A 27,814-nucleotide genomic window follows, 5' to 3' on the forward strand; every position below is an offset into this window, starting at 1 on the left:
TGCTTGATTCTGTACATGAGAAGACCTCTGCTATACAGTGACTGCTCCCTAGTGTGGGAGAGAAAGGCGGAGAGACTGAAAAAAAAACAAGAGAAAAATACATGTTGAGATAGATGAGAGAGAAAGAGAATGGAGACGGACGAGAGAAAGAGAGAAGCGATAGTCGGCATCACCGCAATGAAAAACACGTGCATATCTGCTACCCTGTATAGTCATTGTTGGAGGGGAGAGCCAGTGGGATGCAGGCTACAAAGCGTTCTCAGCGGCAGTAGTGCTGCCAGCCTGGCAAAGACAGAGACAAAGATGAAAACGACTTTACACAACTCCCATCTTCCATGTTTACTGTTGGCAAAGTGAATAGAGAGATGGAGAGAGAGAGGGGGGAAGGAGAGGAGCCCTCCTGCTGGTATCCTACAACATGTTGTTTGGCTCATCTCATGCAGGCAGTTACAGTATATCTGGAGACGCAGACAGACATTCAGTCAGTCAGTCAGTCAGACAAAAAAAAAAAAACACATACAAATCTCTCTCCATGGCTTTCTGTGGAAATTTGTCAGAGATACAAGATGATATTAGCCCAGTTTATGGAGGAGGGCAAATCTAAGACAGCGGGCGGGAGTGGAAAATATTTGTGGTATCTCCGATTGTTCTGGGAATTCTCACACAGGAACTTCATTGGGAGGAAGGATGTTTAACATTTTTTCTACATTTGTATCATAAACAATATTTTTGAAAATCATGCTGAAATTAGCTATTTTAGGCCTATTTTAGAGCTACAGTATAGGCGCATCTGTGAACTGTATATGATACAGACAACATTTTGTTGGCATTATACTCCTTATAGTGTTCTCTCAAATATTGAGTATGCCTAAATTCTGAAATACACATATTCACATATATATATTAGACATTACAAATATTTATATTTATATCTCAAAACTACCCTTTTTGATTTAGCTTATTTTTAGACATATTGGTTGTAACAATATACTCTTCAAACACATCACATTTCCAGAGTGGACTCTGGTACTTTTAATGATATGACCCATTTTATACATAGAAATTGACATTATATGCCATTAACCAGTCACAGCCCTCCGTCAGGATTGCACATTCAGCAAGTCACCAGCAGAGGGAGTTCCTTTTGAATCCCCTTTCCCATTCACTGTATTGTGGTGATCATAAAACGTATCATACCTTCAGAATTAGCAGAAAGCCCACTCTTGAAATGTGATGTACTGTATTTGTTGAGTATATTGTTCCAAACAATGTCTTCAAATGAACAAAAGTGTAGTTTTGAGAAATTCATATTTTGTATTTTGAATAAATACTTTGTTGATGCACCTTTGGCAGAGATTACAGCCTTAAATCTTCTTGGGTATGACGCTTTAAGTCTGGCACACGTGTATTTCGGGAGTTTCTCCAAATCTTCTCTGTCGATCCTCTCAAGCTCTGTCAGGTTGGATGGGGAGCATCGCTGCACAGCAATTTTCAAGTCTCTCCAGAGATGTTCGATAAGGTTCAAGTCCGGGCTTTGGCCGGGCCACAAAGGACATTCAGAGACTTATCCCGAAGCCACTCCTGTGTTATCTTGGCTGTGTGCTTAGGGTTGTTGTCCTTTTGGAAGGTGAACCTTCGCCCCCAGTCTGAGGTCCTGAGCGCTCTGTAGCAGGTTTTCATCAAGGATCTCTCTGTACATTGCTCCGTTCATCTTTCCCTTGATGGTGACCAGTCTCCCAGTCCCTGCTGCTGAAAAACATCCCCACAGCATGATGCTGCCACCACCGTGCTTCACTGTGGGGATTTCTGTGCCAGATTTCCTCCAGACGTGACGCCTGGCATTCAGGCCAAAGAGTTCAATCTTGGTTTCATCAGAGCAGAAAATGTTGTTTCTCAAGGTCTGAGGGTCCTTTAGGTGCCTTTTGGCAAACTACACACAGGCTGTCATGTGCCTTTTACTAAGGAGTGGCTTCCGTCCCACTCTACCATAAAGGCCTGATTGAACTCTGGAGATCTGTCAAAGTGACCATCGTGTTCCTGGTCACCTCCCCGACCAAGGCCCTGGTCACCTCCCCGACCAAGGCCCTGGTCACCTCCCCGACCAAGGCCCTGGTCACCTCCCCGACCAAGGCCCTGGTCACCTCCCCGACCAAGGCCCTTCTCCCCCGATTGCTCTGTTTAGCCGGGTGGGCAGCTCTAGGAAGAGTCTTAGTGGTTACAAACTTGTTCCATTTAAGCATGATGGAGGCCACTGTGTTCTTGGGGACCTTTAATGCTACAGACATGTTTTGGTACCCTTCCCCAGATCTATGCCTTGACACAATCCTGTCTCGGAGCTATACGGACAATTCCTTTGACCTCATGCCTTGGTTTTTGCTATGACATGCACTGTCAACTGTGGGGCCTTATATAGACAGGTGTGTGCCTTTGCAAATCATGTCCAATCAATTGAATTGACCACAGGTGGACTCCAATCAAGTTGTAGAATCATCACAAAAATGATCAATGGAAACAGGATGGACCTGAGCTCAATTTCGAGTCTCATAGCAAAGGAATACTGAATACTTATGTAAGTAAGGTATTTCTGTTGTTTTGTTTTTATACATTCGTGTTAGAATAAGGTTGTAACGTAACAAAATGTGGAATAAGGGAAAGGGTCTGAATACTTTCCAAATGCACTGCACATGTGCCTATGTAAGAATACTGTTCATCGACTACAGCTCAGCCTTCAATACCATAGTGCCCTCCAAGCTCATCACTAAGCTCAGGGCCCTGGGTCTGAACCCCTCCATGTGCAACTGGGTCCTGGACTCCCCGACGGGCCGACCCCAAGTGGTAAAGGTAGGCAACAACACGTCCTCCATGCTGATCCTCAACATGGTGGCCCCACAGGGGTGCCTGCTCAGCCCCCTCCTGTACTCCCTGTTCACCATGACTGCATGGCCACGCATGTGTCCAACTCAAAAGCTTGAGGTTCCTTGGCGTGCACATCACTGATGACCTGAAATGGTCCCTTCACACAGACAATGTGGTGACAGTGCCTCTACAACCTCAGGAGGCTGAAGAAATTTGGCTTGGCCCCTAAGACTCTCACAAACTTCTACAGATGCACCATTGAGAGCAAGGGCATCATGCACCCCAAAAAATCTGAGGTGGCACAAAGTGCATGAGGATAGCTGGATTATGGTGTCATGACTCTCCTGGCTGAGGATCCAAGGCCTCAGATCATCTTGGCAAATGGCTGATGATGAAGAGGAGAGGGGTTTGACACCTTAATACCCTGTCATAAATTAGGGAGGGGAATCTCCCTCCTGCTTTTCAGTATCAACCAAAGGAATTATTTGTCTCACAGATGACTTTTTCCGCCAAAAACACCCAAAATGTGAATATTGGAACAATATTTCTAAGATAGGAATGTTAAGAATGGTCAGTGGGGATGAAAATAATAATCATGTCACATTTTAATTATTTTGTGATATCATTGAGAATGGTATCAAGAAAATACTGTAACTTGGAAAGTGTACACATTTTATCCGTCAAGTTTCCATCCAATACATTGTCTATGGGATATGAAAATGGATGCAGCTATTTTTGTTAAGATAGGAATGTGATGTTAGTGTCTAATGAGATAATTGTTTTTCATATAAACTTTGCACAGTAACTAGCCACACTCTCAGCGTGATGGAACAGCCCTTTTCGACAAGAGTGCTTAAAAGGACTGGGTAAGAATTAACATATCAGACTAAAAGACAAGAGACTGTGGTCCACCTACCAGACTAGCAACATGTTGGAAATGGTTAGAACGTAACCTCAAACTGAGCTGAAGAAAATAACTCCTAGACTAGACCTGAACATTGCCATTCTGCAGGTGTGTGTAATGTGCTTCAAACTCTGACTAAAAACATAAGGTGGGAAGGAGAACACATCATCTCAGATAATCATTGGTGCATCTGAGTATCTGTTCTACTTGAGCACTCCACTACAAAACCAAGACAACTATGAAGAAGGACAATCAGAGCCTTACAACGAAGCGGAACGCTACAACTTCCCCATAGAAGGATTGATTGGTTTCAACAGAGAGACAAACAAAGACATCTACACGTAAATACATTCATTATCTCGTACCCAAACGAGCGGTGGTTCATGTGCAGAGGTAACATAAGTTTCCAAATGTATCAACGATAAGTTTGACTCTCTCTTTGTCTCTCCCTTTCTAACCCTCCCTCTTGTGGTAACCAAGCAGTCATGCTGTTGTTAGTCCACTAGGGACTTCTTCTCATGTGTTAAGTGTTTATGTTATTCTGTGTTATTATTTAGTTAGTTAGTTAGTAAATAAATAATTCAACACATTTTGTGTAGTGCTGAATCATAAGTAAAGCTGGGGTTCTTGCAGATCCAAGGAGTATGCAATGTTCTGATGAGACTGATATGAGGTAATGATTCCGGCGCCGACTGAGATGGCCGCCTCGCTTCGCGTTCCTAGGAAACTATGCAGTTTTTTGTTTTTTTACGTGTTATTTCTTACATTAGTACCCCAGGTCATTTTAGGTTTCATTACATACAGTCGAGAAGAACTACTGAATATAAGATCAGCGTCAACTCACCATCAGTACGACCAAGAATATGTTTTCCGCGACGCGGATCCTGTGTTCTGCCTTACAAACAGGACAACGGAATGGATCGCATGCAGCGACCCAAGGAAACGACTCCGAAAAAGAGGGAAACGAGGTGGTGTTCTGGTCAGACTCCGAAAAAGGGCACATCGCGCACCACTTCCCAGCATTCTTCTTGCCAATGTCCAGTCTCTTGACAACAAGGTTGACGAAATCCGAGCAAGGGTGGCATTCCAGAGGGACATCAGAGACTGCAACGTTCTCTGCTTCACGGAAACATGGCTTACTGGGAAGACGCTATCCGATGCGGTGCAGCCAACGGGTTTCTCCACGCATCGCGCCGACAGAAATAGACATCTTTCTGGTAAGAAGAGGGGTGGGGGTGTATGCCTCATGACTAATGAGACATGGTGTGATGAAGGAAACATACAGGAACTCAAATCCTTCTGTTCACCTGATTTAGAATTCCTCACAATCAAATGTAGACCGCATTATCTTCCAAGAGAATTCTCTTCGATTATAATCACAGCCGTATATATCCCCCCCAAGCAGACACATCGATGGCTCTGAACAAACTTTATTTAACTCTTTGCAAACTGGAAACCATTTATCCGGAGGCTGCATTCATTGTAGCTGGGGATTTTAACAAAGCTAATCTGAAAACAAGACTCCCTAAATTTTATCAGCATATCGATTGCGCAACCAGGGGTGGTAAAACCTTGGATCATTGTTACTCTAACTTCCGCGACGCATATAAGGCCCTGCCCCGCCCCCTTCGGAAAAGCTGACCACGACTCCATTTTGCTGATCCCTGCCTACAGGCAGAAGCTAAAACAAGAGGCTCCCACGCTGAGGTCTGTCCAACGCTGGTCAGACCAAGCTGACTCCACACTCCAAGACTGCTTCCATCACGTGGACTGGGACATGTTTCGTATTGCGTCAGATGGAAATATTGACGAATACGCTGATTCGGTGTGCGAGTTCATTAGAACGTGCGTCGAAGATGTCGTTCCCATAGCAACGATAAAAACATTCCCAAACCAGAAACCGTGGATTGATGGCAGCATTCGCGTGAAACTGAAAGCACGAACCACTGCTTTTAATCAGGGCAAGGTGTCTGGTAACATGTCCGAATATAAACAATGCAGCTATTCCCTCCGCAAGGCTATTAAACAAGCTAAGCGTCAGTACAGAGACAAAGTAGAATCTCAATTCAATGGCTCAGACACAAGAGGCATGTGGCAGGGTCTACAGTCAATCACGGACTACAAGAAGAAACCCAGCCCAGTCACGGACCAGGATGTCTTGCTCCCAGGCAGACTAAATAACTTTTTGCCCGCTTTGAGGACAATACAGTGCCACTGACACGGCCTGCAACGAAAACATGCGGTCTCTCCTTCACTGCAGCCGAGGTGAGTAAGACATTTAAACGTGTTAACCCTCGCAAGGCTGCAGGCCCAGACGGCATCCCCAGCCGCGCCCTCAGAGCATGCGCAGACCAGCTGGCCGGTGTGTTTACGGACATATTCAATCAATCCCTATACCAGTCTGCTGTTCCCACATGCTTCAAGAGGGCCACCATTGTTCCTGTTCCCAAGAAAGCTAAGGTAACTGAGCTAAACGACTACCGCCCGTAGCACTCACTTCCGTCATCATGAAGTGCTTTGAGAGACTAGTCAAGGACCATATCACCTCCACCCTACCTGACACCCTAGACCCACTCCAATTTGCTTACCGCCCAAATAGGTCCACAGACGATGCAATCTCAACCACACTGCACACTGCCCTAACCCACCTGGACAAGAGGAATACCTATGTGAGAATGCTGTTCATCGACTACAGCTCGGCATTCAACACCATAGTACCCTCCAAGCTCGTCATCAAGCTCGAGACCCTGGGTCTCGACCCCGCCCTGTGCAACTGGGTACTGGACTTCCTGACGGGCCGCCCCCAGGTGGTGAGGGTAGGCAACAACATCTCCTCCCGCTGATCCTCAACACGGGGGCCCCACAAGTGCGTTCTGAGCCCTCTCCTGTACTCCCTGTTCACCCACGACTGCGTGGCCACGCACGCCTCCAACTCAATCATCAAGTTTGCGGACGACACAACAGTGGTAGGCTTGATTACCAACAACGACGAGACGGCCTACAGGGAGGAGGTGAGGGCCCTCGGAGTGTGGTGTCAGGAAAATAACCTCATACTCAACGTCAACAAAACTAAGGAGATGATTGTGGACTTCAGGAAACAGCAGAGGGAACACCCCCCTATCCACATTGATGGAACAGTAGTGGAGAGGGTAGCAAGTTTTAAGTTCCTCGGCATACACATCACAGACAAACTGAATTGGTCCGCCTCTTCAACCTCAGGAGGCTGAAGAAATTTGGCTTGTCACCAAAAGCACTCACAAACTTCTACAGATGCACAATCGAGAGCATCCTGGCGGGCTGTATCACCGCCTGGTACGGCAACTGCTCCGCCCTCAACCGTAAGGCTCTCCAGAGGGTAGTGAGGTCTCCACAACGCATCACCGGGGGCAAACTACCTGCCCTCCAGGACACCTACACCACCCGATGTTACAGGAAGACCATAAAGATCATCAAGGACATCAACCACCCGAACCACTGCCTGTTCACCCCGCTATCATCCAGAAGGCGAGGTCAGTACAGGTGCATCAAAGCTGGGACCGAGAGACTGAAAAACAGCTTCTATCTCAAGGCCATCAGACTGTTAAACAGCCACCACTAACATTGAGTGGCTGCTGCCAACACACTGTCATTGACACTGACCCAACTCCAGCCACTTTAATAATGTGAATTGATGGGAAATGATGTAAATATATCACTAGCCACTTTAAACAATGCTACCTTATATAATGTTATTTACCCTACATTATTCATCTCATATGCATACTGTACTCTATATCATCGACTGCATCCTTATGTAATACATGTATCACTAGCCACTTTAACTATGCCACTTTGTTTACTTTGTCTACATACTCATCTCATATGTATATACTGTACTCGATACCATCTACTGTATGCTGCTCTGTACCATCACTCATTCATATATCCTTATGTACATATTCTTTATCCCCTTACACTGTGTATAAGACAGTAGTTTTGGAATTGTTAGTTAGATTACTTGTTGGTTATCACTGCATTGTCGGAACTAGAAGCACAAGCATTTCGCTACACTCGCATTAACATCTGCTAACCATGTGTATGTGACAAATAACATTTGATTTGATTTGATTTATATCACCCGCAACCGCAGGGCTCTCCAGAGGTCAGAGGGGTCAGCCCAACGCATCACCAGGGGTACACTGCTTGCCCTCCAGGACATCTACAGAACCCTGTATCACAGGAAGGCCAACAAGATCATCAAGGACCTCAGCCACCCAAGCCCCTGCCCAGTATCATCCCTGAACCTCAGCCACTGTTGCTAGCCGGCTACCACCCGGTACTCTACCCTGCACTTTAGAGACTTCTTTGCCTTCAGAAAGCATTCACACCCCTTGACTGTTTCCACATTTTGTTGTGTTACAGCCTGAATTTTAAATGGATTCGATTTAGGTTTTGTGTCACTGGCCTACACACAATGCCACATAATGTCAAAGTGAAATTGTTGATTTTTAATTTTTTTTGCAAAATAATGAAAAATGAAAAGCTGAAATGTCTCGAGTCAGTAAGTACTCAACCCCTTTGGTATGGCATAAGTGCAGGAGTAAACATGTGCTTAACAAGTTAAATAATGTTCCATGGACTAACTCTGTTCAATAATAGTGTTTAACATGATTTTTGAATGACTACCTCATCTCTGTACCCCACGTATAGAATTATCTGTAAGGTCCCTCGTCGAGCAGTGAATTTAAATCACAGATTCAACCAAAAAGACCAGGAAGGTTTTCCAACGCCTCGCAAAGAAGGGCACCTATTGGTAGATGGGTAAAAAAAACAAACAGACATTGAATATCCCTTTAAGTATGATGTTGTTATTAATTACACTTTGGGTGGTGTATCAATGCACCCAGTCACTACAAAGATACAGGCGTCCTTCCTAACTCAGTTTCCAGAAATTTCACCATGAGGCCAATGGCGACTTTAAAACAGTTACAGAATTTAATGGCTGTGATAGGAGAAAACTGAAGATGGATCACCATGTAGTGGATGCAGTTACTCTACAATATTAACCTAATTGACAGAGTGAAAAGAATACAACATATTTCAAAACATGCATCCTGTTTGCAGCAAGGCACTAACGTAATACTGCATAAAATGTGGCAAAGCAATTCACTTTATGTGTTATGTTTATGTGTTATGTTTGTAGAAAATCCAATTCAACACATGACTAAGTACCACTTTCCATATTTGTAAACATAGTGGTGGCTGCATAATGTTATGGGTATGCTTGTAATTGTTAAGGACTGGGGAGTTTTTCAGGATATAAAATAAATGGAATGGAGCTAAGCATAGTCAAAATCCTAGAGGAAAATCTGATTCAGTCTGCTTTCCATCAGACATTGGGATATTTATTCAACTTTCAGAAGGACAATAACCTAAAACACAAGGCCAAATCTACACTGGAGTTGCTTACCAAGAAGACAGTATATGTTCCTGAGTGGCTGAGTTAGAGTTTTGACTTAAATCTGCTTGACAATCTATGGCAAGACTTGAAAATGGTTGTCTAGCGATGATCAACAACCACTTTGACAGAGCTTGAAGAATTCTGAAAAGAATAATGGGCAAATATTGGACAATTCAGGAGTGCAAAGCTCTTAGAGACTTACCTAGAAAAACTCACAGCTGTAATCGTTGCTAATGGTGATTCTAATATGTATTGGTGTGAATACTTATGTAAATTAGATATTTCTGTATTTCATTTTCAATAAATTTGCAAAAATGACTAAAAACATGTTTTCACTTTGACAATATGGGGTATTGTACTGTATGTAGATCGGTGAGAAGAAATATATTTCATAAAGTTTGAATTCAGCCTGTGACACAACAAAAACTGTTTTACACACTTTATATGCACAGTATATACTGTATTCTAGTAATGGCTCATCCTATATTTTTTTTATTTAACCTTTATTTAACCAGGTAGGCTAGTTGAGAACAAGTTCTCATTTACAACTGCGACCTGGCCAAGATAAAGCATAGCAGTGTGAACAGACATGGAGTTACACATGGAATAAACAATTAACAAGTCAATAACACAGTAGAAAAAAGTTTAATTAAATAAAAAAGGAGTCTATATACATTGTGTGCAAAAGGCATGAGGAGGTAGGAGAATAATTACAATTTAGCAGATTAACACTGGAGTGATAAATGATCAGATGGTCATGTGCAGGTAGAGATACTGGTATGCAAAAGAGCAGAAAAGTAAATAAATAAAAACAGTATGGGGATGAGGTAGGTAAATTGGGTGGGCTATTTACCGATAGACTATGTACAGCTGCAGCGATCGGTTAGCTGCTCAGATAGCAGATGTTTAAAATTGGTGAGGGAGATAAGTCTCCAACTTCAATGATTTTTGCAATTCGTTCCAGTCACAGGCAGCAGAGAACTGGAAGGAAAGGCGGCCAAATGGGGTGTTGGCTTTAGGGATGATCAGTGAGATACACTGAGAGCTTTACCTAGCATGGACTTGTAGATGACCTGGAGCCAGTTGGTCTGGCAACGAATATGTAGCGATGGCCAGCAGACTAGAGCATACAGGTTGCAGTGGTGGGTGGTATAAGGTGCTTTAATAACAAAGCGGATGGCACTGTGATAAACTGCATCCAGTTTGCTGAGAAGAGTATTGGAAGCCATTTTGTAGATGACATCGCCGAAGTCGAGGATCGGTAGGATAGTCAGTTTTACGAGGGTAAGTTTGGCGGAGTGAGTGTTTTGCTTTGTTGCGAAATAGAAAGCAGATTCTAAATTTGATTTTGGATTGGAGATGTTTGATATGAGTCTGGAAGGAGAGTTTACCAGACACCTAGGTACTTATAGATGTCCACATATTCTAGGTCGGAACCATCCAGGGTGGTGATGCTAGTCGGGCGTGAGGGTGCAGGCAGCGAACGGTTGAAAAGCATGCATTTGGTTTTACTAGCGTTTAAGAGCAGTTGGAGGCCACGGAAGGAGTGTTGTATGGCATTGAAGCTCGTTTGGAGGTTAGATAGCACAGTGTCCAAGGAAGGGCCAGAAGTATACAGAATGGTGTCGTCTGCGTAGAGGTGGATCAGGGGATCACCCGCAACAAATGCAACATCATTGATATATACAGAGTAAAGAGTCTGCCTGAGAATTGAACCCTGTGGCACCCCCATAGAGACTGCCAGAGGACCGGACAACATGCCCTCCGATTTGACACACTGAACTCTGTCTGCAAAGTAGTTGGAGAACCAGGCAAGGCAGTCATTAGAAAAACCGAGGCTACTGAGTCTGCCGATAAGAATGTGGTGATTGACAGAGTCGAAAGCCTTGGCCAGGTCGATGAAGACGCCTGCACAGTACTGTCTTTTATCGATGGCGGTTATGATATGGTTTAGTACCTTGAGCGTGGCTGAGGTGCACCCGTGACCGGCTCGGAAACCAGATTGCACAGCGGAGAAGGTAAGGTGGGATTCGAGATGGTCAGTGATCTGTTTGTTGACTTGGCTATCGAAGACTTTAGATAGGCAGGGCAGGATGGATACAGGTCTGTCACAGTTTGGGTCCAGGGTGTCTCCCCCTTTGAAGAGGGGGATGACCGCAGCAGCTTTCCAGTCCTTGGGGATCTCAGACGATATGAAAGAGAGGTTGAACAGGCTGGTAATAGGGGTTGCGACAATGGCGGCGGATAGTTTTCAGAAATAGAGGGTCCAGATTGTCAAGCCCAGCTGATTTGTACGGGTCCAGGTTTTGCAGCTCTGTCAGAACATCTGCTATCTGGATTTGGGTAAAGGAGAAGCTGGGGAGGCTTGGGAGAGTAGCTGCGGGGGGGAGCTTTTGGCCGAGATTGGAGTAGCCAGGAGAAAGGCTTGCCCAGCCATTGAGGAATGCTTGTTGAAGTTTTCAATTATCATGGATTTATCGGTGGTGGCCGTGTTACCTAGCCTCAGTGCAGTGGGCAGCTGGGAGGAGGTGCTCTTGTTCTACATGGGCTTTACAGTGTCCCAGAACGTTTTGGAGTTAGAGCTACAGGATGCAAATTTCTGCTTGAAAAAGCTGACTGCGTGTATTGGTTACTGACTTCCCTGAACAGTTGCATATCGCTGGGACTATTCGATGCTATTGCAGTCCGCCACAGAATGTTTTTGTGCTGGTCGAGGGCAGTCAGGTCTGGAGTGAACCAGGCTATATCTGTTCTTAGTTCTGCATTTTTTGAACGGAGCATGCTTATCTAAGATGGTGAGGAAGTTACTTTTAAAGAATGACCAGGCATCCTCAACTGACGGGATGAGGTCAATATCCTTCCAGGATACCCGGGCCAGGTCGATTAGAAAGGACTGCTCGCAGAAGTGTTTTAGGGAGCGTTTGACAGTGATTAGGGGTGGTCGTTTGACTGCGGATACAGGCAATGAGGCAGTGATCGCTGAGATCCTGATTGAAAACAGCGGAGGTGTATTTGGAGGACCAGTTGGTCAGGATAACATCTATGAGGGTGCTCTAAATCTTGCTCTCTACAGATTTAGGGTTGTACCTGGTGGGTTCCTTGATCATTTGTGTGAGATTGAGGGCATCTAGCTTAGATTGTAGGACTGTCGGGGTGTTAAGCATATCCCAGTTTAGGTCACCTAGCAGAACAAACTCTGAAGCTAGATTGGGGGTGATCAATTCACAAATGGTGTCCAGGGCACAGCTGGGAGCTGAGGGGGGGTCGGTAGCAGGCGTCAACAGTGAGAGACTTATTGGCAGAGTGTGCTAAAGCAGTGAGTAAAACAAACTTAGGGAGGAGGCTTCATGAAACCATGCATGAAACCAAGGCTTTTTCGATTACAGAAGTCGACAAATGAGGGTGCCTGGGGACATGCAGGGCCTGGGTTTACCTCCACATCACCTGCGGGACAGAGGAGGAGTAGGATGAGGGTGCGGCTAAAGGCTATCAAAACTGGTCGCCTAGAGCGTTGGGGACAAATAATAAAAGGAGCAGATTTCTGGCCGTGGTAGAATATATTCAGGGCATAATGCGCAGACAGGGGTATGGTGGGGTGCGGGTACAGCGGAGGTAAGCCCAGGCACTGGGTGATGATGAGAGAGGTTGTATCACTGGACATGCTGGTTGTAATGGGTGAGGTCATCGCATGTGTGGGAGGTGGGACAAAGGAGGTATCAGAGGTATGAAGAGTGGAACTAGGGGCTCCATTGTAAACTAAAACAATGATAACTAACCTGAACAACAGTATACAAGGCTGAACCTCGGCAAGACGGAGCTGCTCTTCCTCCCGGGGAAGGACTGCCCGTTCCATGATCTCGCCATCACGGTTGACAACTCCATTGTGTCCTCCTCCCAGAGCGCTAAGAACCTTGGCGTGATCCTGGACAACACCCTGTCGTTCTCAACTAACATCAAGGCGGTGGCCCGTTCCTGTAGGTTCATGCTCTACAACATCCGCAGAGTACGACCCTGCCTCACACAGGAAGCGGCGCAGGTCCTAATCCAGGCACTTGTCATCTCCCGTCTGGATTACTGCAACTCGCTGTTGGCTGGGCTCCCTGCCTGTGCCATTAAACCCCTACAACTCATCCAGAACGCCGCAGCCCGTCTGGTGTTCAACCTTCCCAAGTTCTCTCACGTCACCCCGCTCCTCCGCTCTCTCCACTGGCTTCCAGTTGAAGCTCGCATCCGCTACAAGACCATGGTGCTTGCCTACGGAGCTGTGAGGGGAACGGCACCTCAGTACCTCCAGGCTCTGATCAGGCCCTACACCCAAACAAGGGCACTGCGTTCATCCACCTCTGGCCTGCTCGCCTCCCTACCACTGAGGAAGTACAGATCCCGCTCAGCCCAGTCAAAACTGTTCGCTGCTCTGGCTCCCCAATGGTGGAACACACTCCCTCACGACGCCAGGACAGCGGAGTCAATCACCACCTTCCGGAGACACCTGAAACCCCACCTCTTTAAGGAATACCTAGGATAGGATAAAGTAATCCTTCTCACCCCCCTTAAAAGATTTAGATGCACTATTGTAAAGTGGCTGTTCCACTGGATGTCATAAGGTGAATGCACCAATTTGTAAGTCGCTCTGGATAAGAGCGTCTGCTAAATGACTTAAATGTAAAATGTAAATGTATATTGACATTTGAGAGAGACATACAGAGAGGCGTAAAATAATCGCAGGTGTTGATTGGGAGAGCTAGCTAAAACAACAGGTGAGACAACAACAGCTAATCAGCTAACACAACAACAGCAGGTAAAATGGCGATGACTAGGCAGAGAGGGTCGGATTAACTACACACAGAGCCTGAGTTAGCGGCTGGGGCCGACAGATAAAAAATAAATAAACAGAATGGAGTACCGTGATTAACGGACAGTCCAGCAGGCATCAGCTATGTAGCCAAGTGATCATAGTGACCAGGGGTAGCAATAGATGGAACAGGGGAGCCGCCACTACGCTAACGTCACGGCGTTTAAAGTTAGTAGCCCTGGGATAGTAGGAGTGTCAGCTCCGACGGAGGCCAGATGAAGGCACAGCGGATGGCGTATTCGTCGGCAGACCAGTCGACAGAGAATCCAAGCCAGATGGTGAAAGAGGTATTGTGGAATTTAGTTTGCTAACTACTGCTGTACACAACTTTTCTATTCATATACTGACCATAATGTCTATACACGTGTGTGTATATATATTTTCTGGATGTTTGTTTTAGATTCCGTCTCTCACAGTTGAAGTGTACCTATGATAAAAATGACAGACCTCTACATGCTTTGTAAGTAGGAAAACCTGCAAAATCAGCAGTGTATCAAATACTTGTTCTCCCCACTGTATATATATATATATATATATATATATATATATATATATATATACAATGACAATGTTCATTTCATCTTCTTTCATCTAGATACAATAGTTACAGTATATGCCAAGAAGACTGGACCAGTGTGGGTGAGTGTCTGTCCGTGTGTGTGTGCGTGTGTGAGTGTGCTTGTTTTTTTATCAGATGAATGTGGGAGCTGCAGGCTACTGGTCTATTTCTACAGTATGACTGGCACCTCCCTCCTGCTTTTTTCTCTTCTGTCCTCCTCGCCATGGGCTGACAGATGACTTCCTGGGCCGACAGATGACTTCCTGGGCCGACAGATGACTTCCTGGGCCGCCCCATACCCCCAGGACAGAGACAGAGAGAGACAGCGGGCAGGTCCAGCCCTGCTCCTCCCCCCCACACAGCCTCCATTCTAGAGGCACCACTCATACTGTCCTCACAAGTGGAGCCTAATGGGAATATATGGCTTGGCAGACACTTTGTGTGGAAATGACTTTTTTTTGCCTCTCCTCCCTGTCCGTTTTGGCCTCCTCCCCACTTCAATCCCAGCGGACTCTCCTTCTACTGCCTGGAGTTTGTCCAAGGACGCTCACTCACATCCCCCAACACATCTCCCAACAACTAACAAGAGATTGCATTGTCTCTGACACAGATAGGCTCTGTGGATCGGTGAGGTTCAAAGCTAGAAACACAGAGGCAAAAAGAGAAGTCTCTACAGACCCAGTTGGAAGAGATGGTTGATTCATTAGTGCACTTAAGAGTTCATGGCTTGATACGGTAGAAGATTTCATCTAAACAGAATGTCGATGGCCAATGGAGAATCATTAGCCCTTGTTGAGGGAAAACTACTGAATCAATATTATAAAGTATTAATTACTTTAAACCTTAAAAGGGCCAATGCAGCTGTTTTCATCTCAATATCAAAAAAAAATCTGGGTGACAATTAAGTACCTTACTGTGATTGTTTCAATTAAAATAGTCTTAAAAAAAAGAGAAAAAAAAACTTCTTAGTAAAGAACAATTTCTCAAGCAATAATTTTGCTAGGACTGTCTGGGAGTGGTCTGAGTGGGAGGGGAACTGAAAACTAGTTGAGAGGTTTGGTACTCTCTTTCTGGTCTATTAACACATTTTTGTTTCTACAAGCTTCTTTGCCTGAGGACAATAACGACCATATGTAGTTATCGAAAACACTGCACGAATGACCCTATTTCAGCTAGTGAAATTACTGCAACGCTAAACAAAGAGTTTGCAGTCGGTTTTGGAATGGGTGGCGAGCAATAACCTAGTCCTGAACATATATATAAAACTAAAAGGATTGTATTTGGCTACCTAAATTCTAGACCTCAGCTGAATGTGGTAAAACACGTTGTGTCACCTTAAACTGTAAATGGTCATGGTCAAGGCATATTGATTCAATTGCTGTAAATATGAGGAGAGGTCTGTCTGTGATAAAGACATTTTCTGCATTTTTAACACCACAGTCGACCAAACTATTCCTGCAGGCTCGAGTTGAATCTAATCTTGATTATTGCCCAGTGATATGGTCAAGTGCTGCAAAGAAGGACCTAGACAAGCTGCAACTGGCCCAGAACAGAGCAGCATGTTTTGCCCTTCAATGTACACAGAAGGCTAATGTCAACAGTATGCATGTCAGTCTCTCACCATCACAGTTGACAACTCCAAGGTGTCCCCCTCCCAGAGTGCAAAGAACCTTGGCGTGACCCTGAACAACATTTACATGACATTTTAGTCATTTAGCAAACACTCTTATCCAGAGCGACTTACAGTGCATTCACTTACTAAAGATAAATGCACCAACTGTATATCGCTCTGGATAAGAGTGTCTGCTAAATGACTAAAATGTAAAATGTAAGTAGAAGAGAGATTGACTGCATACATTTTTTTTTTCTGAGAAATGCTATTGTGTTGAAAATTCCAAAATGTTTGTATAATCAACTTACATGTAGCTCTGACAGACATACTTACCCCGCAAGACATGCCACCAGGGGTCTCGTCACAGTCTCCAAATCCATCAGTGATTCAAGGCTATCTACTGTTCTTATTTTACATTTGTGTAGTTCAGTCCTTGAGCTGTTCTTGACTATTGATGTTCTTCTGTGTTGTCACGTTTTTTTTTTTTTTTGCGTGTGAACCCCAAGTAGAGTAGCTGCTGATTCAACAACAGCTAATCTGAACACTGTACAAAATAATACATGTCCTTCTTCTAAAAATCTAGGCCTCCTAAAACAGATGACCTCCAAACGGCTTCTCATACACCTACAGGGGATGTTTGCTCTCTCTCTTTATCTTACATTTGAATATATGCTCTTATCCAGAGTGACTTACAGGAGAAATAATGGTTAAGTGCATTGCTCAAGGACACTTAAGACAGATTCTTCACCTAGTCGGCTCCGGGGATTCGAACCGGCAACCTTTAGGTTACTGGCCCAACACTCTTAACTGCTAGGCAACTTTAGAGGCAATTCTCACTTGTTCTCCTCCATCTTTGTATGCAACTTTGTGGTGTTCTAAGGCGTGGGTTTCCCAATCTCGGTCCTGGCCCCCCCACATTTTGGTGTTTGCCCCAGCACTACACAGCTGATTAAAATAACCAACTCAAGCTTTGATTATTTGAATCTGCTGTTTAGTGATAGGGCAAAAACAAAACATGCACCCGGGGCGGGGCGGGACCGAGTTTGGGAAACCCTGTTCTTAAGAATACTAGAATGACATAGACAATCTAGTGCCCACAATATTGCGACAACGGTAACTATTGTCTTGGAGAGATGAGACCCTCTGTGCTAACTACCTGCTTCTACACCAGACCTGACATCATTCAGGAATGGAGTGCCAGTGAGGGCCAGTGAGGGCCAGTGAGGGCCAGAGAGGGCCAGTGAGGGCCAGAGAGGGCCAGAGAGGGCCAGAGTGGGCCCAGACTAAGAGGCTGATTTGGTTAGGTACCTGCTGACTGTGGATACTGGATAGACTGCTGACTCCAGGATTCTATATTAGGTATTCTGTTACAACATGGTCAGTTCTTTCCAGGTGCTCATGTCATTGTATTTCTTTACGCTTCCTCACACTGATAAGGTATAATATGAAACGTTTGCGTTTCAGTTTTCACCTGGCCACTGGCTCCCAGTGTGGGATGATGGCTCGTTCGGCGACCACAAGACTCATCAATGGCTTTTTGTGTGGTGAGGGAAAATCAATTTCATGCTTGGGCTGTCGGAACACTACAGACCGTCTGTATTGGTGTAGAAGCAGGTCAGGCACACATCTTGGCATGGATGTCCCCCGCGCATCGCTGCATCCCACCCTGTCTCACTGTCTCCCTCCCAGCTAGCACACAACACACTGAAAAATGACATCATCCCAACCCGAGCAGAGGACTTCAAATATGCGTGTGACAAAAAAAAAAAAAAACAATGAGGCTTTTACAAAATGTTTTTTTCCTTCCCTAATTCCATTTGACTCCCACTCCAACACAGGGGCGTAGGCTTGTTGTTTGGCTCGGTTAAAAGGTCAGGCACACTTTCACCAACTCAGTACCGCTGCTGCAACACAACTTTCTAGAAATCTGCTGTGTGTGGGAGGAGTACACAGGTGGAGATTAGATTTGTCATGAGGATTAATGATGGCCAGTGGAAAACAAATGCACAGTGTAGCAGACAATGCTTGGTGTGCTCTGCCTAAAGCCATGAGACTACAGTGAGAAACATCTGCTCCGAAAGGCAGACAGACACTATCAGCTCTGTGGGCTACCAGGTGGATAGACTGTGTTTCTGAGCTAAATGCTTGAGACCTGCGGCAGGTTAGGAAAAACACCTGCTGTCCACCAGGTCTACCTAACCCTACACACAATCCACATTCTCCACAACCAACCACCTCCCTACCTAACCCTACACACAATCCACATTCTCCACAACCAACCACCTCCCTACCTAACCCTACACACAATCCACATCCTCCACAACCAACCACCAGCCCTACCTAACCCTACACACAATCCACATTCTCCACAACCAACCACCAGCCCTACCTAACCCTACACACAATCCACATCCTCCACAACTAACCACCAGCCCTACCTAACCCTACACACAATCCACATTCTCCACAACCAACTACCAGCCCTACCTAACCCTACCTAACCCTACACACAATCCACATCCTCCACAACCAACCACTAGCCCTCAGACCACTACACCCCCACCACCAGCACCACCACCACCACCACACACACACACACACACTGGCCAGATCCTCAGCAGGATTTCCACCAGCATTCCCCCCAGCACGCATCCCAGGGCCCAGCCTCCTCTCTGCTGTAGGAGGAGAGGCTGAGGAGGGCAGGTCAGCCAGGAGCTGAGGTGTCTGTGGTGGCGGAGCTGGAGCTGTCAGATCAGCACCCTCAGTCTGCAGCTCTCAGACTCTCACTAGCCTTGGTAGGGCACAGTGAATGAGAGAGTGTGGGTGGAGGGAGTCCTGCTGCTGGTTCTAATGGTGGAAACAGACAATACCGTAGGCAGGGACTGGAAAAGGAAAATACCATAGGCGGGGACTGATAGATACAGAGAGAGAGAGATAGAGAAATAGAGACAGAGAGGAATATAGAGACAGAGAGAGAGAGAGAGAGAGAGAGAGAGAGAGAGAGAGAGAGAGAGAGAGAGAGACAAAGAGAGAGAGAGAGAGAGAGAGAGAGAGAGAGAGAGAGAGAGAGAGAGAGAGAGAGAGAGAGAGAGAGAGAGAGAGAGAGAGAGAGAGAGAGAGAGAGAGAGAGAGAGAGAGAGAGAGAGAGACAGATAGATAGAAAGAGAGAGAGAGACTGAACAGATAATGAAAGAAAGAGAAGGGAGAGATAAACAGAGATAAACAGAGACAAACAGGAAGAAAAGGAGCGAGAAAGAGATGAGAGAAAAAGGGAGATTTCTATATGTTGTAATGGCAAACCCGATTGCTGTGCTCCAGAGCGTGCAGGAAGGGCTCCTATTGGTTGATACTGACGGAGAGAGGAACCATCATTTGAGGCAGGTTGCCCCCTCACACCGTTACCACAGCAACAGCTTGCATAATAAACAAGACCACGTGAGCGCCGGCATTTTGGAAATCCTTCCTGACAATGGGAGGTGAAATGGCTTGCCTATTCTTCTCCTTACAAATACAGACTGTTAAAGGCACTACAAGCTGATTTTCATGTCTTAGATGAAATATGAGTAGAAAAGAGCATTCTGAAAATATTAAATGCTCATTCATAGGTTTAATAATAAGGAAAAAATGACCAGATGGAAGTTGAGCTTGTCTTTATTTTCTTGTCTACCATGGTGAGCTCTTAGCAGGATTCCTTTGCTATTCCTTTATTTAAGATGTGTGTTTTTCTCCTGTTCAGAGCCTTTGAGCAGCCCAGGGGGTGTCATGGACACACATAATCTCTGTCTCTCTCTCTGACAGCTAATGGTTTCTAATGGGACTGGCTGAGTGCTGCTGTACTGTGGAGGCCGGGCTGTCTAGGGAATGGCCACACAGACAGACAGAACGACAGGCAGACAGGCAGACAGACAGAAAGGAAGCTGAGGGTCTTACCTTGGCAGGTGAAGCACTTGACGTGGAAGTGGAAATTCTGCACACGCACCACCTCTCCCTTACAGAGCTCCCGGCAGCGGAGACAGTGGATATTCGCGGCACCACGCCCGCTGTTGCTGCTCGGGCTGCCTCCGCTGTGCTGGTACGGCCCTGCTAGAGACCACAGGAGAGGAGTGGTTAGATCAGTCATCACAAGTGCTGGACAGCTGCTGTACTGTACATCTGCTCAGTTGTTAGCAGAATTAGAGCAGGCACTACAAAACAGCAATGTGCACAGCAGTGCAAAAAACAAGGGACAACATCTGCGGTGGAGAATTGGATTAAAAGATACATCGAGGAATCAGAGCCAGCAACCAGAAGGTGTAGCTCAAGGTCAATCTCAATGTTACACTTCATCAGTGCTAATGAGTCGAGGAACAGCCAACTAAATGTATAGTACCCTCAGATAAAGGGTTGAGGTATGGTTGTCAGCGTGGACCTAAATCACAGGCAGGGCCATCTTTTAGACCTGCCAATGCAATTAACATTCAGCCATCAGTAGGGGTGTAATGGTTCACCAAACCCACAGTTCGGTATATCTGGCAGTTTTGGGGTCACGCTTCAGATTTAGTTACGGTACAGCGGAAAAATGAAATGCCAACAGTTACTGTAGTTAATTAGATTTTTTTTTTGGGGGGGGGAGGGGCAAAATATGTTAAATAAAAAAGCACCCTATTTGTGGCCCAAAACCAGTTTCTGTGACATCATAAACAATGCTCCTGGCATTGTCTGTTGTGACAGGACTTGTTATGTCGGCCTCAAGTAGAGGTCTAAAAAGTTGGACCTGGACCTCCCACCCTGACAAATATGCATAAATACATTTTTCCAATATAGAGACCCGTTCCCAAACGGACCCGAAGACGTCCAGTTCCTTATAGACGTGGTCGGATCCGATTGAGGGAATTAGCAGGAAAGTCCATTTGTAAGCCATCTTATTAACCAGAGATGATACAGCGCGAGTTGGAGCAGGCGGAGGAAGGGCCTCGCGGTGTGTGTACTTTGAGTGAGTGAAATGAGAGCAAGGAGGAGGGAGGGATAGGCAGCAACCAACCAAGCAGACTTGCGCTAGTAGACTAACTTCTAGCTTATCATAACGAGGTTATTTGTCATCCAATATGATTACGTAGTACTCGTCATATAATTCATTAAAATACCGTTATTTGTATGGCATGTTCAGGAGAGACAAGGTTTTCAAAATCCCACGCGTTTCGGATTTGTAATCCGTGATAGCGTCTTTGTAATCCGTGATAGCGTCTTTGTAATCCGTGATAGCGTCTTTGTAATCCGTGATAGCTTGCAAGCCCTGCCACATCTGACCTGCATCAGATCCAATGTAGTAGGATTCGATCTTAGTCCTGTATTGACGAGGGACTTCTTATAAGCGTCCGGGTTAGTGTCCCGCTCCTTGAAAGGGGCAGCTCTAGCCTTTAGGTCAGTGTTGATGTTTCCTGTAATTCATGGTTTCTGGTTGGGATACGTACGTACGGTCACTGTAGGGATGACATTGTCGATGCACTTATTAATGAAGCCAGTGACTGTGGTAGTTAACTCCTCAATGCCATCGGATGATGTGCTAGCAAAACAGTCCTGTAGTTCAGCATCTGCTTAAATGGACCACTTTCGAATTGAGTGTGTCACTGGTACCTCCTGTTTGAGTTGTTGCTTGCAAGCAGGAATCAAGAGGATAGAGTCATGGTCATATTTCCAAATGGTGGGCGTGGGAGAGCTTTGTTATGCGTCAGTCAGAGATGGAAATATGTACAATGTGTACAATATGTGTGATTGTCAAATAGTAAATGATGCAGCATGGTTGACCACAAGACCTATATGCATTAGTGATATTTTTGGAAGCTAAATCTATTATTTAGAGTCTTTCTAAACAACTAAAATAGTCGAACGCCAAAGGGATTAAAACAGCCCGAGAGTGTGCAGCATGTCCTCTGGCTGGACCAAAATCCATCATTCATAATGCCCCGTCATCACTCAGTTATGTCCTCAGGTCCAGCTCTACTATTGAAATCTGAAATAGAGCGATTTGAAACAAAGTCTGTCTGGTCTTATCTTATCTCTCTCTAACTAGACTCTCTGTCTGGGAGGATTACTTTTTCACAATGGCTCGCTTTAACAGAGGGCTGAAAATGTAACTAAAATGGGATGAGAAGTAGAAAACATACAGTGCAGCTATCAGGCTAGTGTGAGAATGAGGCAGTAGTGGTTTAGTGAAGCCCAGAAGAGCTATGGTGACTGGTGCTTGGTTGACCTGCCAACTGACTGCCTCGATGTTTTGTTGAAACAGACCGATAGACAGAGACCTACTGGAGATAACATATTGGCTTGTTCTGGGCTTGATAGTCACACAATACCCAGGGTTCCTGGAAAGCCACTCACTCTCAAGAGATCAAGTGGGATTTGGGATCCAATTGATTACAGAATGCCTTTTCAGTGTCAGCACTTTGGAGAAGAAGGCCACATTAAGAGGGTGCCCCAAGGACGATGTTAAGCCAGAGTCTGAAGCTGTCCAGCTGAATTTATTCACAGCAGGGAGTGATACAGAACAGCTACAGCAGCCCCATGAGTGTCTGTGACATACGCAGAAGCAAAGCAGACAGCAGACAAAAGGGGGGCTGAAGATGAGTGGGAAAATCAACAAGTCTTCCCCATGAAGGATCACCAAACAATGGCCTCCTAAATAACTCACAGAGTCGCCAGCCACTCAAAGGCTGTATTCATTCACCACAGGAAGGAACAAACACGCATGGAGCTGGTTATCCATCATTCTGCAGTAGCCTGATCACGTAAGAGAACACTACACGACACACACAACTAAATCTATGTTTTTATCTCTTGTGGGATGGGTTATTTATTTGGTAGGCCTAATACTGCACTTGACATTGGCATTCATAACACCTTCGATGAATCATGAGATTACCCATTTCCCTGAGCTGTTGTGTTTGTGGGGCTTGTTTGGGTTTGAACAGTGTGGCAGTGCAGCCCATGGGAGCCTGTGTCCCAGACTGCACAATGAGAGGAGAGGACAGGTGTAATCTATGTATGCTCCTTGTTATTTAGTAATAAATATCCATGTTATGGTTCTAATCCACTATAACATAATCCACAGTAATCCACTCCCAACTGAGGAGAGGAGAGAACAAGAGAACAAAGGAAGGAAGAGATGCATGAGACAAACATCCAGTTAACTTCCTCAGCCACAGCGCCACTCACTGAGAGTGACAGCTCCCTCTTGTCCTCCATTCATCGGGGCTCTCTGTCTGATGGTGCTGTTTATTCCACCAAGGAACGACACCCAAGCTCTCTCAACGAGCGTGTGTGTGTGAGTGGAGCACAGGCCAGGCATGTATCAGGTGTGACTGCTATTGACTAAGGATATGAGCTGTAAATCAGTCTGTGAGAGGAGCTGAGCACCTGCTTAAAATGTGCTGCTGGCTTTAAGCATTACACTGCTTTAGTCCAATAGAAACTCACCACATCCCACGCTCCATTAAGAAAACATTACACTGGGTTTTGGTGAATATTTGCATCAGGTGGAAATGCTTTGGTATCGATGACACTGACTAATAGTCTCAGCAATTCCATTGTGTGTCATGTTGTTTTCCCTCTGTCTGCTGACGACAGCTTCACCTCTTTACAATAGAGAAATTCTTTGACATGGCAAACTTCCTTATGTGGTCCCGAGTGGCTCAGTTGGTAGAGCTAAGCACTTGCACCACTAGAGTTGTGGGTTTGATTCCCATGGGGGAACAGTACGAAAATGTATGCACTCACTCCTGGATAAGAGGGTCAACTAAATGTAATGTAAGTATCCTTATGATTGTTTCAATCTATTGTAAAAACACTCATCAGAAATGGCCTACATTGCCACATTAAAGTGATTTGTTTGCATATGATCCTGGGTAAACAACCAGTATGATTTGCTAAGTACATTTTATCTCTGGCTGAGACGGAGCTGTGAGGTCGGGCTGTGTTGAAAAGCTTAGAGGGGAAAGGAAAAGTGGAGGGCCAGGCATCATTGTCACCTCACCGTGATGGTGTAATCAGTAGGGACTCCGTCATGTCAAGAGTGACCTGCCGCCAGGATTTATGGGTATTATTTTGCCTCTGTGACAGGGTGAGACTTCAGACAACAGGGGTCAGACTGGATCTGGAAACTCAATGACTGGCACAGAGGCAAAATAATACAATCACACTACATAACCAAAAGTATGTGGACACCATCGTCAAACAATTCATCCCAAAGGTGTTCGATAGGGTTGAGGTCAGGGCTCTGTGCAGGCCAGTCAAGTTCTTCACTCATCTCGATAAATAATCTCTGTATGGACCTCATTTTGTGCACGGGGGTATTGTCATGCTGAAACAGGAAAGGGCCTTCCCCAAACTGTTGCCACAATGTTGGAAGCACAGAATCGTCTAGAATGTCATTGTATGCCGTAGCGTTAATATTTCCCTTCAACTAGAACTAAGAGGCCAAGCCCGAAGCATGAAAAACAGCCCCAGACTATTATACCCTCTCCACCAAACTTTACAGTTGCATTTGGCCATGTAGCATTTTCCTCGCATCCGCCAAGCCCAGATTCAGCCAAGCCCGGACTGCCAGATAGTGAAGTGTGATTTAGAGAACCTATTTCAACGGTTCCAGATTCCAATGGCGGCGAGCTTTACACCAATCGCAACGGCGCTTGGCATTGCACATGGTAATCTTAGGCTTGTGTGCGGCTGCTCGCCCATGGAAACCCATTTCATGAAGCCCCCAACGAACAGTTCTTGTGCTGATGTTGCTTCCAGAGGCAGTTTGGAACTCGGTAGTGAGTGTTGCAACCCACGATAGCCTACCTGTATCCTACCTGCCCTAAACTCTCTCCTGGCCCCTAAATATTTCTCAGATTATTACCAATCTCACAAGGTATGACTCCAAACACCCAGAAAAGGCTACTCTCCTTGGTTTTATCCTGACATGGTACAAATCTGTCGTTCTGCCCCTGAACAGGCAGTTAACCCACTGTTCCTAGGCCGTCATTGAAAATAAGAATTTGTTCTTAACTGACTTGCGTAGTTAAATAAAGGTAAAATAAAAAATAAATAAATAAAATATTAAAAATAATCCTGATACGTATCAGTCCGGTGTTTTCTGTAATGACCTAAGTGATCACTGTTTAACAGCATGTGTTCGTAATGACTGCTCTGTGAAACGACGTGTCCTGATTTGTCATAGACGCTTGCTAAAAAATGAGCAAGCCTTTAACCTGCTGCGACGAGCCATCCCGGATCCGGGATCGTGAATACAGCCTCAAGCTCATTACCATAATGCAAGGTTAACTATTCATGAAAATCGCAAATGAAATGAAATCAATATGCTAGCTCTCAAGCTTAGATTTTTTTTTAACAACACTGTCATCTCAGATTTTCAAAATATGCTTCTCAACCATTGCAAAATAAGCATTTGTGTAACACTATTGATAGCTAGCGTAGCATTTAGCGTTAGCATTCAGCAGGCAACATTTTCACAAAAACCAGAAAAACATTCAAATAAAATCATTTACCTTTGAAGAACAGATGTTTTCAATGAGGAGACTCAGTTAGATAGCAAATGTTCAGTTTTTACAAAAAGATTATTTGTGTTGACAAATCGCTCCGTTTTCTTCATCGCGTTTGGGTAAGAAAAAAAACGAAAATTAAGTCATTAAAACGCGAACTTTTTTCCAAATGAACTCCATAATATCGACAGAAACATGGCAAACAATGTTTAGAATCAATCCTCAAGGTATTTTTCACATATCTATCGATGATAAATCCTTCGTGGCAGGTGACTTTCTCTTCTGAAGAAATGGAACGCACATGGACCTAGAGATTACGCAATCATTTCAACACAGGACACCGGGCAAATGTAGTCTCTTATGGCCAATCTTCCAATGATATGCCTACAAATATGTCACAATGCTGCAGACATCTTGGACGAACGGCAGAGAGTATAAGCTCGTTCACGGCACATTCACAGCCATATAAGGAGACGAAAATATAAGGAGACGAAAAATTCAGCTCATTTCCTGTTTGATGTTTCATCTTGGTTTCGCCTGTAGCATCAGTTCTGGGGCACTCAGAAAACGTCAGAGTGTTTTCTTTCCAAAGCTGCCAATTATATGCATAGTCGAGCATCTTTTCGTGACAAAATATTGCGCTTAAAACGGGCACGTTTTTTAATCCAATAATGACATAGCGCCCCCATAGGTTGAAGAGGTTAATGAGCAAGCCTTCCTTCATGAACTGGCCTCTATAAAATGGTATAGAATCAGCTTGATCCCCTCTGCCGAAGACTCTTGGACCTTCTTTTCAATATTTTCCAATGGTATTGATAACAAACACGCCCACATAAAGATAATGAGAATTAAAAACAGGTTCAGCCCCTGATTCAACAGTGATCTTGCAGGGTTACTCCACCTCAAGAATTGCATTTGGTGAAAGGCTCAGCACATGCATACTCTGGCTGACTGGCTCTCGTTCAGGCAAATAAGAAATAAGTGCACGCCGGCCAAAGTTAGAGAATTGCTCCTTAAAGTAACTATCTGTGGGTCTAACCCCAAGAAGTTCTGAAAAAATGGTTAAAGACCTGGAAAATAAAACCTCCTCCTCACAGTTGCCCATGTCCCTTAAAGTTGAGGATGCAGTTGTTACTGACAAGAAGCACATGGCTGAGCTCTTTAATCATCACTTCATTAAGTCAGGATTCCTATTTGACTCAGCCATGCCTCCTTGCCCGTCCAACATTTCCTCATCTCCCACCCCTTCTAATGTGACTAGCCCTGATGCATCTCTCTTTTTTTCCCCTGCCCCGCTACAAAGTTTCTCCCTGCAGACAGAGGAGCTAAAGGAGCTCCTGAAACTTGACCCCATTAAACCATCTGGGTCAGATGGTTTCAACTCTTTCTTCTTTAAGATTGCTGCCCCATATTAGAGGTCAACAGATTACTTGGAATGGCCGATTAATTAGGGCCGATTTCAAATTTTCATAACAATTGGTAATCGCCATTTCTGGACACCAATTACATTGCACTCCACGAGGAGACTGCGTGGCAGGCTGACTACCCGTTTTGAGAGTACAGCAAGGAGCCAAGGTAAGGTGCTAGCTAGTGTCACGTTCTGACCTTAGTTCTTTTATTTAGGTCTTTGTTTTAGTATGGTAAGGGCGTGAGTTGGGTGGGTTGTCTATGTTAGTTTGTCTATGATTTTCTATTTCTGTGTTTGGCCTGGTATGGTTCTCAATCAGAGGCAGCTGTCAATCATTGTCCCTGATTGAGAACCATATTTAGGTAGCCTGTTTTCCATTGTGTTTGGTGGGTGGTTATTTTCTGTTTAGTGTTGTGTTGCACCTTACAGGACTGTTTGTTGGTTGTTTATTGTTTTGTTTTCAGTGTTCATTAAAATATTTAAAATATGAACACTTACCACGCTGCACCTTGGTCCTCCTCTCCTTCCTCAGACGACAAGCGTTACAGCTAGGATTAAACTTATCTTGTAAAAAACAATCAATCTTAACATAATCACTAGTTAACTACACATGGTTGAAAGCGTCTGCTAAATGGCATATATTATTATTATTATTATTAATAGTT

The 27,814-nt window shown here is 44.9% G+C and overlaps 1 protein-coding gene across 7 annotated transcripts in view; it reads right to left on the reverse strand.

The window, feature by feature from the left end:
• The window catches only part of LOC118370391 (actin-binding LIM protein 3-like), a 141,089-nt gene that overhangs the window by 85,224 nt on the left and 28,051 nt on the right, over window positions 1–27,814 (reverse strand). For 6 of the 7 annotated variants that reach the window (XM_052457576.1, XM_052457573.1, XM_052457571.1 and 3 more), the window contains exon 2: window positions 20,154–20,306. In XM_052457576.1, the coding sequence (XP_052313536.1) occupies window positions 20,154–20,306 (153 nt within the window). The remainder of the gene's footprint in view (window positions 1–20,153; window positions 20,307–27,814) is intronic. The other variant, XM_052457570.1, reaches the window with a different exon arrangement.

The sequence above is a fragment of the Oncorhynchus keta genome, chromosome 12, assembly GCF_023373465.1.
Source record: "Oncorhynchus keta strain PuntledgeMale-10-30-2019 chromosome 12, Oket_V2, whole genome shotgun sequence".
Taxonomy (NCBI): domain Eukaryota; kingdom Metazoa; phylum Chordata; class Actinopteri; order Salmoniformes; family Salmonidae; genus Oncorhynchus; species Oncorhynchus keta.